The 16,702-nt window shown below is 40.9% G+C and overlaps 1 protein-coding gene across 1 annotated transcript in view; it reads left to right on the forward strand.

Moving 5' to 3' along the window:
- NPSR1 (neuropeptide S receptor 1) overlaps positions 1–16,491 on the forward strand; it is a 115,237-nt gene extending 98,746 nt beyond the window's left edge. Inside the window, 4 exon segments of the mRNA XM_037517801.2 lie at positions 2,228–2,304; positions 10,268–10,354; positions 14,775–14,955; positions 16,102–16,491. Of these exon segments, the coding sequence (XP_037373698.1) occupies positions 2,228–2,304; positions 10,268–10,354; positions 14,775–14,955; positions 16,102–16,192 (436 nt within the window). The 3' untranslated portion in view covers positions 16,193–16,491.
- Positions 16,492–16,702: the final 211 nt, after the last annotated feature.

A 16,702-nucleotide genomic window follows, 5' to 3' on the forward strand; every position in this document is an offset into this window, starting at 1 on the left:
TTATATTTACCTGGGAAGAAGTTCCCCTCCTCTAAAAATAATCAATTTTTTGTAAAGAATAGACTCACCATGTTTTTCTTATTTTTTTCTTCCAAAAGAGCAGAAAATTCCTAGGCAAGTACATGAAAAAGTGTGGGGTGCTCCATAAAGAACCTGAGCCTTCCTGAAGCACTCAGAGTGGTTTGCTGAGTGAGAATAAAAATGAATTTCACACAGTGATGAAGTCATATTCCAAAGATCATTGAAAGCAATTAGAGCTTGGTCAGCTACTACTAACTAGTGCTCTGATTTTTTTTTTTTAAACCAGTGATTCTCAAGAGGTGAGTTTGTACAATTTTAAAAGTAAGCAGTGTTTTGTTCCAAAATTTTTAGTCAAAATGCTTAATATATTTGAAATATCATAACATTAAAGAAGGGTATATACTTTCATAGTTATCTAAAGGCATATAAGATACAAATTTTGGTGATGCTTTTGAATCATAAACATTGTTTTCATGTTAGGCATATATTATGTCATGCATGCATAGGTATGATATTATGTGAAAGATTGGGAAGAGGGAAAAGAAAATGACATGCATTAAATCTGCTAATTTTCAAACTGTGCTAGGCACTTTGTATGTCCCATTTGATAACAAAATCCTTTTTAAAGGTTTCTAGATTCACTCCATTCTACAGTCACAACTGAGGCTCAGGGTCATCATCCATTTGGACTGCTCTAACAAAATACCATAGAGTGGGGGGCTTATCAACAATGCAAATTTTTTTCTCACAATTCTGGAGGCTGCAAGTCCAAGATCAGGTGAGGGCGAGATTGCGCATGGCAGACTACCATCTTTTCAGTATCCCCACACGGTAGAGAGAGCTGGGAGTTCAGTGAGTGTTCTTCTTATAAGGGCACTAGTCTCAGTCACGGGCTCCATGCTCATCACCTAATCACCTCCTGAAGGTCCATCTGATGCCATCACATGGGTATTAGTATTTCAACATATAAATTTATCAGAAATACTCAGCTTACATCACTCACTGTTTAGTTATTGATCACTGAGTAAAAAATTATCATGAACCTGGTAACTTAAAGCAACATATATTTACTATCTGTGAGTCAGGAGTCTTGGCATAGTTTAAATGGGCTTGTCAGGCCACCAAAAAGGTGATGGTGAGGTGTCCTCAGAGACTAACCAGAGAAGGATCTTTTTCCAGCTCCCATGGGTTCCTTACAGAAATAATTTCCTGGAACTGTAGGACACAGAGCACTTGCTTACTCAAAGCCAGCAATGAGGACACTTGCCGGATGGTGCTGGACTCATGTAATCACAGATATCCCATCGCCTTCAACCCAATGTGTTGATTAGAAACAAGTCACCGACCCCACCAAAATGAAAAGGAGAAAAATCATAAAAAGGCATGAACACAGCACTAGGGAACCATGGGGCCACAGTGAAGACTGTCTGAAGCCAAGGTCATAAAACCAGCAAATAGTGGCACTGGTTACAAATCTAAATCTTTCTGACCCTATATCCTGTTTTTGGATGTTAATTCCACCTATACCTCTAACCATCTGAGTTATATTAGAGAATTATTTAACTTCACAAGGCCATTGCCTACTCATTTAAAAAGCTGCACTCTACTGTGATTTTATAACCTGCAAGTAGAGGATGCAGGCATGGTTGAGAGACCCTTCCCTCAAAACCTCACCCTCAGGGAAGTAGTGATAGTCCTCTCTGTGTCTTCAGAGTAGGGCTCCCCCCGGCGTGTGTGTGTGTGTGTGTGTGTGTGTGTGTGTGCCTCCTGATCTGAACTTTATTTATTTTATTTTATTTTATATATATTTTTACATCATTGTCATTTTTGCACAATGTATGCATTTTCATCTTGGTTATAGTCCCCATACAATTCCCACCCCCCCCCCCTTGTTTGGATCCTACTCTCTCCAACCCCCCCCCCCCCCGCAGTAGTGTGTCTCTGGTTTATAGTTGCTTTTGATTTTTACTTTATTATAATTAGGTTTTTTCCTGGTCCCGTATTTTGGTTTTCTAAATTCCTGCTATGAGTGAGACCATCCGGTATTTTTCTTTTTCTTTCTGGCTTATTTCGCTGAGCATGATCCCTTCCAGCTCCATCCATGTTGCTGAAAATCACATGAGTTTATCTTTTTTGATAGCTGAGTACATATACACAATGGAATATTACCCTCAGGTTTTTTAACATTTTCTCATCCTCTCCACAGTGTCATCTATACCATTGTGATCCGAACTATTTGGGTTAAAAGCAAAGTCCAAGAGATGGTGATTTCCAACTACTCAGGTACGTCTCCAGTCTGCAATGTCCAAATGTTGCCTAATTTTGCTTCTGCAGAGGTTTTCCTCTAGCAAATATGAGCTTGGGCTTCTTGGATATAATCGTGTTGCACTGTTAAATCAGGGAGCAGTCAGCACCTCAGATGCACCTAAAGCTGTCCCAGGTCGCCTCTGTCTTCTCCACTTTGTCCCCCTAAACACTGGGCAAAGAAAAGGGGGATTTGGGCCTCACCAAGCTGCCAGCCGAGAGTACCTCAGAATTGTTTTTGAGCCAGAATCCAAGCATCTCCCCTGTCACTCAGGCCTGGCTGAGAGGTGGAAACAGCTACATTCAGTCCTTATTCTTTAATACAAGTTTCTATCTCTATTACACCTAATTTTTAGTAATTTACACCATTATAACAACATCAGTGACCCCTTTTTACAAAGAGGCAGATGGTAGTCTCAAAAGTCCATGTACTTTCAGTATCTTATTCATAAATGGAGCTTACTTGATTTTCTGGCTGTTGTTGCAGCAGCTCTGGAGTTGGCTGGTAAATAGAATCTCCAGTTGTGTTAGCTTCCCAGGATTATTACTCATCAGCAAGGAGACATCAACAGTGATTAGTGTGGACAGAAGCTCACTTTGTAAACACAAGCTGCAAAATTCAAGTCATCATTAGTTTAAGAATCACTCTTATTATTGGAAAATGTGTCTATTTTTACTCCCACAAAGAATGATAAATAAGAACTATTTAATAAATAATCTAAAGACTTTCCCATAAACAAGAGGGGAGGGCAAGATGTAGACGAGGAGATTTCCTATCTTGTAAGTTATAAATCATAAAGCAGCCAGCTCTTTATGCGCAGAGGTGTCCACTTCTAGAAACAGAGCATTGACTGCATGAAGACAGTGGATTGAGGGGGTGTACCTGTGAAACAGGCAAAATATAATGTACAATAGCATCTGGTCATTATGGCTTGGAAGATGTGCTGTGATCCATGCTATAGCCACGTTACATGTCTCAAATGAGGTAGATGGGGTGAGGAACTAGATTAGAGTCCTATTTACATCCAGCTACCTAAAATTTAAAAAAAAGATAATTCCCATGATAAAGAGCCTTTCTTTATCAGTCATTGTGAGTAAAAGCCTTCTTTAAAAATTATTACATTTAGCAAAAGACATAATAAATGAAGCTTATACCATATTCTTGGGTAGTAAGATGTAGATTCTCCCGAATTGGTCTACAGATTATTGCAGCTTTTTGAAAATTGAAATGGGATATTTTATTGAGCTTGACAGGCCAAATCTAAAATATATGTGAAAAACAGAGTCAGGAATAACCAAGACACTCCTAGAGATGTAGAAGTGACAGAGAGATATAGATAGGAGAGGTTTACTACATTGAATGTTAAGATTTGTCATGAAGTCAGAATGATTAATAGAATGTGGTACTGACACAATACAACAGATAAATAGAAAATAAAAAAGCCCCAAAGTAGACATACACACATATGAGAACTTGACATGTGTCAGAATGTATGGAAAGAAATGAAATCAGATCTTTACCTCAATCCACAGGCAAAATGAAATTCCAGGGAAACTAGAGACTAATATGTAAAACATAAGACTTCAAACATTTTAAAAGACAATTTAGGGTGATATTTTTAAACATTGGAATAAGGAAGGATTTCTTTTTAAAAAAGCATAAAAGAAATGATGGATACATTTGATTTCAAAGGTCAAATGACAAATTGGGAGATGCTATTTGCAATACATAACTGCCTCAAGAAAGATCAGTATCCAAAATATATGAAGAACTCCTAAAAATCAATTTTAAAAGATGTAAATGATAAACAGATAAAAAATTAATATGACAGATATTTCACAGAGCAGAAAACAGGAATAGTCAAAAATAAGATTTTCAACTTCCTTGGTCAAGAAAGTGCACATTTTAACCTTAGTTACATATAATTTTCCACCCACAGGATTGGTAAAAATTTTAAAGTTTGATATTTCTGAAGTGTTTACGGAAATAAAAACTCAAGGTTTGTTTGGCAATATCATTCTTCAACAACTTAATAGATTCCTGGTCTAGTTGCTTCATCAGTTTTATATTCCAGCAACCATATACACAACGTCATTTTTAGCAAAATTCTCAGGTCTGATTCGTCTCGTTGCCTCCTCTCCTAATCCCTGCCTCTCAACTTAATGGAAGAGTTTGAGGCCTTTGAAATAATAGACAAGAGGCCACATCTTTAGCTTGATCTCATCTCAGGAATGAATTTTAATGGGTCGTTGCTGGTTAAAATCTTTCAATGTTATAGTTTAACTTGAGGGCCAGGGTGAGCTTCTTTGGGGGATCTGCCTCATTGGCACAGGGCCCACATGCTCAGAAGGTGTACAGGTTTGTTCTAATGCTGTGTCTGCATTTTCATTATGCATTGGGCTACACAAAGTATGTAGCTGGTACAATGGAGGCTAGAAGCAATTGACAGTTTCAACTCTGCAAGATTCTAAATCTTAGAATTTTTAACTTGCTTTTGCTTTGTTCAAAAACCAACCAGTGCTTGTCTGAGGTGATTTGTTTTTCTAATACCCTGCTAGACATAGTGGTAACAATCAGCATATACTATTAATATTTTGTTTACTAATTGTGATGATTTATTTTATGTGTGAACTTCACTGGGCTAAGAAATGCCCAAGTAACTGGTAAAACATAGCTTCTGGGTATGTTCCAAGGGTAGTTCTGAAAGCATTTTAATCCATAAACTATGAGCAGGAGAGTGTCCTCCCCAATGTACATGGGCATCATCCAATCTGTTGAGAGCCTGAATAGAACAAAAAAAGCAAAGGAAGGGAGAATTTGCTTGAGCTGGGTCATCCATCTTCCTATCTTCTGCCCTCTGACATCAGTACTCCTGCTTCTTGAACCTTTGAACTAAGATTTACACCTTCCATTGCCTGATTCTACAGCCATTGGATTGAACTTTCACATCTTCTCCCCTGGTTCTCACACCTTAGACTTGGACTGAATTGCACTGCTAACTTTTCTATTTCTCCTAGACCTTGCAGATGGCAAGTCATGGGATCTCTCCACCCCAATAATACATAAGCCAGTTCCGATAATAAACTTCCTCATGTTCCTCTATCTCCTGTTGTTTCCATTTCTTTAGAGAACCCTGACTGATGCAACAGTTTTATTCCTGGGCTGCTAGGCAAAGTAGACACAGCCTGCCTTCCCAAGCATCATATGCGACATTTCCATCAAATGGCTCTCTAGTGTCCCAGCCTCAGTGTCAGTTTCCTTTTCACATGCTGCCTGTCTACTTTAAGCCAAAGCCACATGTTTTGGCTTCTTGTTAGGACAATACTGCAAATGAGGTATCAATTTCTGCTTTTATTAAGGAAACACTAGCAATTATAACATAGAAAACCCCCAAATATCTATAACCTTAACAAAATAGAATTTTACTTTTTGCTCAATTAAAATCCAGTTGACAACAAAGGTGAAAGAGAAGGGCACTGTCCCACATCCATCATTCAGAGACTTGAGCTGATGTTCCGGCTGTGTTTAACAGATGGCAGATAAGGCACCACTCAACATCGACAATCAAGATGAGATCAATCCATTACTCTGATGGATTATCTGAGTCAGGCCTGGGAATGGTACACATGGATTCTTCCCATGTTTCCTAAGAAAAACTTAGTCATGTGACCACACTTTGCTGCAAGGGTGCCTGGGAAATGTAGTCTAGCTGTGTGCCCAAGGGAAAAGCAATGAATTTGATGAACATCTAAGCTGTCTGCCATAATTGTTATGAGTTTGTCAGAGTTCTTGGCGCCACCTGAGATGAAGAACTGAAAAGGCAGTAAGTTAGGTGAGTTATGTCACAAATCTTCATATGTAGCTGTGACCTCCAGTTTGCTAGAGGGTCAAAGGATTAAAAAAAAATACAAGGAAAGGAAGCAGCCAAAAATCCCGCAGCTAAGCAGCTCATGTGCTAAAATATTTAACATTCAGGTTATATTTGTAGATAGAGAATACAGCAATGATCAAATCTCAAAAATGAATTTCAAGTTTTAAAAATTTTAGAAATAAGGCAAGACTGATAAAATGTATTTTTAATCAACTTGAAGTATATAAACCTGCCAACATATGAAGAAATATTTATTTTAAAATGTTGCCTGTTAGACTTCATTGTTAACAAACAAATCACCTGTAGTCATTGTAAGGCCACAGATAGATCCACAGCCCGGAATAAATTTTGCCTCATTTTAAGATCCCAAGATATCAACCGCTCCCCCATCAGGTGTTCATGGCCACAAAAAGATGTCTCTGCAAGGGGCATGGAGCTTTGGGAAAGTGATGGGGCAGGCACTGGTCCTTGGAGATTACGTTTCCAGCAGGAGCCCCCACTAGGGATGCACCCTTGAACTAAAACATCCAAAGGTAGCGTGTTGCTTCCAGTCCAAATCTAATGAACCTGCAGGCTCCAGGCTACACCAGCTATTAAAGCACAGTGATGGCTGAATTTAACTGCTTTTCACTCCAGCTCAGGGCCAAGGCCTGAGTAGAAATAATCCTTTTATCTCCCAATAAAGGAGAATTATGGCATTTTGTAGCTCAGCTCTCTTTGAAGAGCCATCTTTAGAAGCTGGAGGCTTTGCATTTCCCAGAGTGGTCAGATTAAAGACTCTTCACTGATCGCATTGGGAGATCGAAGGGCAGGTAGTTGATTATATTGTCACCCCAGTTGCCCTGTGGAAAGTACCACAAGTTTCTATTTTAAATAAATTTCAGAGCACAAATGTCATTCTTGAGAAGTTTTCGGAAACCAAGACTTCTGAGCCATACTTTATAGGAGTCAGCTGTTACTCCAGCAAATGGGGACACTTTGAAAGGATATAATTTGATCTGAGGCCCTTTTTCCTTGCCGCCCATGGTTATAATCCCACCCCAATCATTTTTTGAGGTACATAATTCATGTATACAGGTAACAGCATTGTATAATAGACTGTCTGAATGTACCCAGTACCTTCTGTTCAGTTGGATAAAGGCAGTTCATATTACTCCTGAAATACTGTTTAAACCTCATTTATCCCAATTAATAATTCATCACCTTCCCAGCATGGGAATCAGCATCCTGAATATATTATTCTCATTTAATCCTCAAAATAGCTCTATGAGTTTGGTATTTTGCATATCATTTTTTTAAGTAGGGAAACTGAGGCTGGGAATGGTAGGCAATTGGCTTGAAACCCATGTCCTTTCCAAAACACCACCTTAGAAATCAGGGTTGTTCAACCTCAGCACCCTTGGTGTTCTAGACCAGAAAATTCTTTATCGTGGGGTCCGTTCTAGGCATTGCAACTTTCCTGGCCTCTATCCACTGGATTCCAGGAGTACCTCCACCCCCAACTGTGACAACCAAAAATGTGTCCAGACAATGCCAAATGTAACTCTGGGGGGAGGGGGCATATGGTCCCCAGTTGAGAACCACTGCTGTAAATTGGTCAATGCTTCTTCTTGCTTCCTTTATCCAACTGAGGTTTCATGTTCTGAGAAATGCAAAGAATATTTGGGTTGTTTCCAAAGCTTAGCTATTGTAAACAGTGCTGCTATAAACATAGGGGTGCAGGTGCTCTTTGGAATTAATGTTTCTGTGTCCTTTGGGTAAATACCTAGGGACAAAAATAGATGACTGGATCAAGAAGATGTGGTACATATACACCATGGAATATTACTCAGCAATCAAAAAAGATAAACACATGCAATTTGCAGCAACATGGATGGAGCTAGAAGGGTCATGCTCAGAGAAATAAGCCAGAAAGAAAAAGAAAAATACCAGATGGTCTCACTCATAGCAGGAATCTAGAAAACTTAAATAAGGGACCAGGAAAAAGAATAACTATAAGAAAGAAAATATCAAAATCAACAAACAACTATAAACCAGAGACACAATGTGGGGGGTGGCAGGGAAAGGAGGGATTGGGGTCAAAATAAGGGGGTTGCAATTGTATGGGGAATATAAAAATAAAATTTTTTAAAAATGCAAAGAATAATCTGAAGGCCCAAATAGTGCCTACAAGGGACTTTATAGGGCATACATTAAGAAATAAAAAGTCAATTATAATTAGCACATCAGCTCATTGCACATAAAAAGCCCCTTATTCCCATTATTCCTGGTGATAGTTTGTCCTTTACCATGAGTCAATGTTTACACTGTGAAAACACTAGGAAGCTTCCTGGCTTACAGCAGCCTCAGTAATTCAACCCAAACTCCTCACTAAGATATTCATGGTCTATCCTCTTTGTCCTTAGGTCTTTTCCTTACCCTTCAACTAACGTCCTTTCAGGCCCCCTTCAAATGAGATGACTCAGCCTGGCTCAAACACAACCTACATGTTCTCGTTACTGTGTCTCTGCTGAGGCCTTTCCTGCTGTCTCTGTCTTTCCTGATCCCACGCCCAGAGCCCAGCTCTGCCTTTGGCATTTCTGCACCTGCCTCACAGCCTCCCTGAGCAGCGGTGGGCATGGAGACATGGCTCTCTCCTCCCTGCAGAGTTCGTTAGCATCCCTGTCATCTCACTCAGCCTTGTGGGGAGTGTTATCTTTCCTTCTGGACTGAAATTCCTAGACAACATGAAATGTAATTAAGCCTATTTTTTCAGTTCTTATCTCTTATAGACATGCTGTGCTCCTTGGATTGGGTTGGAGAAGAGGTAGAATAATATAAAGGTAAACTTCAGACCAGCTTCCATTGTGGATTAACAAAGATCAGAGCAAACCAAACTGATAACAAACCTATTCAACTGACTGGAAAATTGAGGCAGGGACATGGAGGGGAAGCAAGAGGGCAGGGGCGCAGTGGAAGGTGGTGAAGGGCTCAGGGGGCCTCGGTGGTGACATACCTCTGAGGAGGTGTGATCTTATGCCTTTGGATCACATACAGTGTTGTAAACCAATGTTACCTCAATAAAACATAAATGTCAAATGTAGAATCTAGACAATGTAGTAAGGACAAGTGAGCACAGCAGATGGCCTCTAGTGGACAGCTGTCCTGCACCATCTGACTCAGGCATCCTGGGTGGGCCTCTGACCTGGTCCACCCCTAGGCTTATGCCATTGAGCCCTAATCAGTGGCACCCAACTGAGGGTATGTAGGACTGGCATCTTGGCCATGCTTCCCACTGAGGATGGGCTCTCAGGCAGAGCTGCATCCTTCCAGAGGAAGGTAACCTTGCCTCAATTTTCACAAAGGTGCCACATGGGCTGACAGTATCCCTGATGGTAAAGTTCTTGTAAAATATAAAGAGCATCTCCACCTAGCATCTCCATCCCCCAAATTGCTATCCTTTCACTCCTTTTACTAGGAGTCATTGCACTATTTTTGCCCATCCTAACCAACCTTTATTTCCCTATTTATTCTTAGCTAGAGAGAGGTTTGTATTAATTCATTCAACAAATATTTGTTAGTCACTCTCTATGTTTAGAGGATATAAAATCCCTATCTTCATCAAGTTCATATTCTAGGGTATTCTAAGATTTATTTACTCCTCAAATGTTTTACCATCAGGCAACCACCAACATAGGACTAAAATTGTATCCAGGTTTCTGTTTGGGAATATATACAAAAATCTCTGCCTGGCCTGGGGTAACTCTTGTTGGAATGTGACTTTGTCTGAGGTTGCTGAACAGCTATAGCTTTGCCTCCTATGGCCACATGGCTAATTCCAACTTCACTTGATTCAGGGCATCCAGCCAAGCCTTTTGAGACAGTCTAGATGTCCCAAAGCAGTTGCTTATATGAAGCTGCAAACTGAGCTGTTTCTGGTATCCATCCCATAGCCATGTTTACTCCGAAAGTATCTGAGGATGTCTGCTGGTTATAGGTGAACAGGAGACAGTGTTCCCATGGCAGCTGTGTCTTTAACCTTCTTACTGGCAGAAACAGCAATTTGGTCATTCCACCTTTTGTATCTACAGATGGAAAGCTGTGCACCAGCTACAATAGAGGGCTCATCTCAAAGGCAAAAATCAAGGCCATCAGATACAGCATTGTCATCATTCTAGGTAAGCAACGACCCTCCTTGTGTTGCAGAATTGTGTGAATCTTTCAAAAGCAACTTTTGTTCCTAGAACCTGGGGACAGAGAGCCCAAACAAGAAAGGAATTTGTGGGCATATCTACCTTTGTCTTTTTGTAGATGGACTTGTGGAATTTATCAGTCCTTCTTTGACTCCTTTAAGTTCCAACATTTGGTTCCAAATCCCTTTCTTTGTGAATATGGTTTCCCACCGAGGACACAGGCAGATAATTTAGAGAAAATATGATTAGGACATAATGACCTATAGCTGATACTAACCTCACCCTGTTGATTCTGCTGCTTTCCTTATAACATACTTGCCCCTGGGGCTAAAGTTCATGAACAAAAGGAAGACAGCAGTGGCATTTCATCTCTAGGAGAAGTTTGATTTTAGGGTTACTATAAAGCCCCCCCTAATGGCCATCTTCTCTTCTCTCCTCTCCTTTCTTTGTCCCTTTTCTTTCCCTTCTTTTTTTTTATCTAATATTAAGACCCTCATCTCAGAAAAAAATATAGCTTCTGGACCAGCTAATATGTGTCAGGTTGGTGTGCATTCTTTCTTATCCTCAAACCTTCAAAATTTCCTCTCTCTTAGTTTCACTCAGCTAATGACCTTCTTCACTAAGAAAGTATACAGGTAATTAAAATACAACTTCTTCATCCTCCCTCCTTCAAACCCGCCCACCTACCTGCATCTCTACCATGTGCTCTGTCTTTTCTCCAATTGCTATAGATAAGCTGTCTCTGCTTCTTTCTAAATCCAAAGTGTTCACTTTAGCCCTGAGCCCCATTTCTTTCTTTGCTCCTCCAATGGTCTCCTCTTCCATGCAAACCCCCTTTTGGCTGGATCTTATGCACGTAAGCATATTATTTTAGGGCCCTCGATGAACTTTTCAGTAACAGATACACCTTATTGTTCTCTTTATGAGAACAGCTCTTCCACTATCACTTCTCATTCTCTGTAACCGATTTCTATTACCTTTCTTTCCTGGTATTTCAATAAAAATCACCTTTATCGAGGTTACTATAACCTCCAAAATGGCAAATGACAATGCTCAATCTTCATCTTACTGACTCCCAAGCAAAACATGACCAGTGCCTCCTTCTCAGAACACTTCCTTTGTTTAAAAATTCTATCTATGATTTCTGCTTGAGATCTTTATTTGTATTCCTAATATATTGATCACATTCAACATGACACACCAGAAGCCTTGGCATGCTCTCCTCCACCCTGTAATGCAGTCCTTCCTCTCTTGTGCCCATTTCAGTCAACAACACCATCTTTGACCCAGGTCCACACCAGAAACCTAAAGGTCATCAGTTGTTACTCCATTTCTCTCACACCCCACATACCTAGTCTATAGGCAAGCCTAGGGCTCTGTCTAAACACAGATCTCGAATCCAACCTTATCTTAACATTTATACAGCTCTTGCCACTCACTTTTGCTAAAAAACTACAACTAGTCTTCTGTTTTCTCTTATTCCTTCTCTGTAAAACTGCCAACATAAATCTTTTTTTTAAATATTTATTTATTTATTTATACAAGCACTAGGTACAGTCAGAAGTGTGGGAGGGTGAGAGAATTCACCAGAGCCAGATTAGGGAGCAGAACAGACAGACCGACAAAATACACTGCTGAGGGGAGCAGTGGGCAGCAGGAGAGGTCTGTGTGCCATGTGGGACCCTCACCTGGTGGCCAGGGATCGAACCGGCGCTGCAGAGGCCGCGGGCAGCTTCGCAACCCAGCGCTCAACAACTGCGCCACCAGGGAAGCCCCAACATAAATCTTTTAAAAACATGAATCAGATGCTACTACTACCACTAGTTTGCAAATCTGCCTATGACTTTTCACACATTGGTAATGAAACCTTACCCATCCCACATATTCCCAGACCTGTGTGATCTGACCCCAGCCAAGTTTCTAGCCCCATTCCCACCACTCTCCTTTTCTCTCATTCTATACCAGTTGCACTGGTCTTTTTGCTATTTTTCCACACCTTGGGGACTATGCACTGCTTCTTCCACCTGAAATGCTCTGCCTCCAGAAGGTGGTATAGTTTGTTCCCAACATTGTCTTGTTTCCCAACAATGTTACCTCCTCAGAAAGGTCTCCTTGACAAGTCTTAAAGAGCCTTCATCTAGCGCTTGCCCTATTCTTCATAGTTCCTGCTTCCACCTGACATTACAGGTTACATATTGATTTGCTTATTGACTGTCTCCCCTGCTGGTGTAACAAATCCATGTGAATAATGACTTTGCTTTTGTGTTCATTACATTATTATCAACAAGACCTTAAAGGATTACACACGCTAGGTGCTTAAGAAATATTTGTCGAATAAATTAATGAGGATATATAAGAAAGAAAAGGAATTGTGCTATTTCCTTTTTAATTTAGCTCAAATAGTGTTCCTGCCTTCCCCTAATGCAGCGCTTGGAGCTCTGAGAAAGCCAAGTCCCAGGCTAGCTGCAGGTCGCACCTTTATAAAACACAACTCAAAATGCCAACTATACCACAAGCAGTGTGACTCAGTCAGCAGAATGGAGGTACAAAACAGCTCAGAGGGCAGACCAGGGATAAATCTTATACAACCCACCAGGCTCAAAATCCTTTCCCAGAGGATTCTGAAGTAGATCAAAGACCCCCCTAGCCTTCCCAGATGGTCAGAAACACAGATACACATTTGCTGGATATTAAGCAAAAAATCTATCTCATACATGTGTTCCAGAGGCAGCACATACCTTGGTGTTCAAGAACCATATGCCCAGGCAGTGGGGGTTCGTTCAGTCAGAGAGCAGGGATGTGCCCAAGAAGGTCAGCCCATGTCACTAGTTTCATCAGCCCCAAGTGGTCACTTCTATGGTAAATAATTCCTAGTGCCTTTTACCATCCTAAATTGAAATGTATACATAATACTATCTACCTAGCATAATTCATAAAAGTTCAATAGATAATAATTTAAAAGAGGGATAGAAAGGAAATAATTTATGGAAAAACAATGTGAATTTCAGTATGTAAATAACTGGGCCCAGCTACACTAGAAGAATAATGAAAGACTCAAATGGTTACACCTGCAGGTCATAAAAACGGCAAATGAAAAGTAATACACCTGTTTTTCATGGAGATATAAAAAATCTAATGATTATTTTTGTCAGTCACTTGATTTTCTGAGCAAGTGAACAAGTCCTGGGAAAGTTCCAAATTAAAGCAATCTTTCCTCTATTTACAAGGGGATTGCATTTCTGGAAAAATCAGTATTTATTAAAAACCATTTGTGTTCGTATATAAAGTAGAGTTAGCTTTCTAGACTGGGGTAATTATAAGTAAGGCTGAGCATTCAGAGGATGTACAGGACATGAGGAGGACTGCCGCCCAATGCAGCGCCACTGGCAGCCCCTGGAAAACCAGGAAAACACATACACACACATACACACACACACACACACACCCCACCACCCGTATCTATTGCTATTTCTGGGACTGAGTAGTCCCAAGGGCTGCAGATCCAGAAGAGCTGATGGAGTAATTCTTATGGGAAAGCAAGTCTGAAGGAAGAAGGAGATCATGCCTCGCTGGAACAGAGTCAATTAGAGACTTTTATCTATTCAGGCCTCTAATGGATTGAATGTGGTCCACCACTCACATTGGGAGGGCATCTGATTTTCTCAGTCTAGCAATTCAAATTTTAATCTCCTCCAGATATAGTCTCACAGAAGCACCCAGAAATAATCTTTAGCCAACTGTCTGAGCATCCTACAGTCTAATCAAGGTGACCTACTAAGTAAACTGTCACACTGGGGGGGTCTCCGCTTCCCACCCGTTTTCTCTGAGGATTTAGAGCCAAACAGAAATAAGATCTCACACATGCTAATGGATGTGGAGAAAGGTATTGGGTGGGTATTTTCTGTAGTGGCTAACTTAGAAATGAAAAGGAAAATTGAGAACAGTCTGATTAAGCTACACTATGCTTCAAAAACATTAGACACTGCCTTTCCCCACTTGCCTAAAATGAGGAGTCACTATTTGCTCAAAATGCTTCCTGTTCTCCAGAGAATCTCCAAAGGATTTTGCTGGGTTTTCTTCTCCACTATGGGGATGAGAGGCTAAGGCCACACCTGACATAGTCCCAGACTTTTAATAAAAAGTCACAACTGTGACTTTTACAGATTGAGAAACTCCAGAGAATTTTCTGTTTTAGAAATGTGTCTGTGGATGTGTACAGGTGTATGTATATATGTGCATGTGTTTAAACAAATGTGACATTAATGTGAACACACACAACTGTACTAAATATTTCTGATAGATGCCAGGTGGTTAGTAACCTACTAGTTGAAGTCCAGTCAGTGCAAACCAGGGAAACCCCTCAAACTATCGCTTGCTATCAGGTTAATGTTTCCCCTTCCCCCAGCCTTCATCTGCTGTTGGAGTCCCTACTTCCTCTTTGACATTTTGGACAACTTCAGCCTCCTTCCAGACACCAGGGAGCGCTTCTACGCCTCTGTGATCATCCAGAACCTGCCAGCCTTGAACAGTGCCATCAACCCTCTCATCTACTGTGTCTTCAGCCGCTCCATCTGTTTCCCCTTAAGGTACGAGGCTCTCTTGGCTGGGACAGACATGCTGATGGTCACAGACAGGGACTCAGACATGCTCAGACATGTGTCTTCGTCATTCCAGACCTCTCCAGAAAGTCATAGATGACGCAAATGTGGTTAGAAAAGTATAACAATTTCAAACCCAAGCTCAGGTCACCTACAACCACCATCTTAATTAGGTCACATATAGAAGATTTTTCTTTTGATCAAAACTTTGCCCCATAAATTGCCTCAGTAAAATGCTGGGTGATAGCAGGACATACAACATTATTACCATTTTACAAATTGAGACTCACAAGTGATATTATAGAACACTGATGTATGAACTGTTATATGAACAGTGAATAGCAGAGCTGAAATTAGATCCCTCCCACAACTACTCAGTCATTTTGCTATTTTTCAGTTGTTTCCCTGCACAAGGGATATGCAGTAGATGGGGAAATCCTGGAAATAGAATAGTAGAATGATTTAAGGCTTGGGTTTGAGGCTAGTGGCCATGTCAAATCCTGACATTGCTGATTCATAATTATGTGTTTTCTTGGCAAGTTATTTAATTTCCCTAACCTGGGCCTCCCCGGTGGCGCAGTGGTTGGGCGCTGGGTTGCGAAGCTGCCCATGGCCTCTGCAGCACCGGTTCGATCCCCGGCTGCTTCCCGGCCACCAGAGGAGGGTCCCACATGGCGCGCAGATCCCTTCTGCTGCCCGCTGCTCCCCTCAGCAGTGTACTTCGGTCCTTCTACCTGCTCTGCTCCCCGCTCTGGCTCTGGTGAGTTCTCTCACCCTCCCGCGCTTCTGACTGTACCCAGTGCTATATAAATAAATAAATAAATAAATCTTTAAAAATAAAAAAAAACTTAAAAAAAATAATAATTTCCCTAACCTTCAATTTCCTCCTCTAAAATTAAATTTCCTCCTCTAAAATTGGGTTAATACCTATCTCTTGAACAACAATGTCTTTGTCCACTGGGAGTTGATACTGACCAGTGGGAAGGAGGTTTGTGAGTGATGGGGATCTTATATGTAAAATTCCTAGCATGGTGTCTGATCCTTAATACATTTTTCATAACTATCTCTCCTAACATCCCACTTCCCTTTCATCAGGACACATTATTTTCCCTCCTTGCTGTCTTCTTTCTCTAGGGAACAGAGATCACAGGATTCCAGAATGACATGTTGGGAGAAAACTGAGAGGCACAAGATGAAGGTTCTGTCCAAGCCAGAATTCATCTAGATGCTGGAGCAGTGAGCCTGGCTGAGGCCCATCGGCTTGGGTTCCTCTCTTCACCTTGTTCATGTGCATGGAAGCTGAGCTGACTTTTTCACCCTGCTCCTGTCATTACTTGGGGGGTGAACAAAGAACACATCCTGACAGTGTGTCTGTCGCCTGTCTCAGCAAATATTGGCCAATATGAAGCCACCATCTATTCAAGCCAGCCAAGAAAGGTGGCCTCTCTGTCCTCACCATTGCCAGCCCTCCTTCTCACTGGTCAGCACCAAACCCAATGAACAGTGGTATCACTGGCCCAGAGTCTAGGCTTGGGCAAGCTAAGGCAACAGGCAAGGGAAGGAGATTAAAGAAGCAGGGTTGACATGAGTTTTCCACTTACAATTTAAAAAGTAAATAAAAGATTTAACTAGGCCTAGATTTTCCTCCTATTCTTAGGTTGGAGTTTCAGTAGGTCTAGCCAAGAAGATGTTTGTCCTTGATATGCCAGCAAATTCATTTTCAGGCATTGGAGCT

This window comes from Talpa occidentalis, unplaced genomic scaffold, assembly GCF_014898055.3.
Source record: "Talpa occidentalis isolate TD23 unplaced genomic scaffold, MPIMG_talOcc4v2.1, whole genome shotgun sequence".
NCBI classification, from domain to species: Eukaryota; Metazoa; Chordata; class Mammalia; order Eulipotyphla; family Talpidae; genus Talpa; species Talpa occidentalis.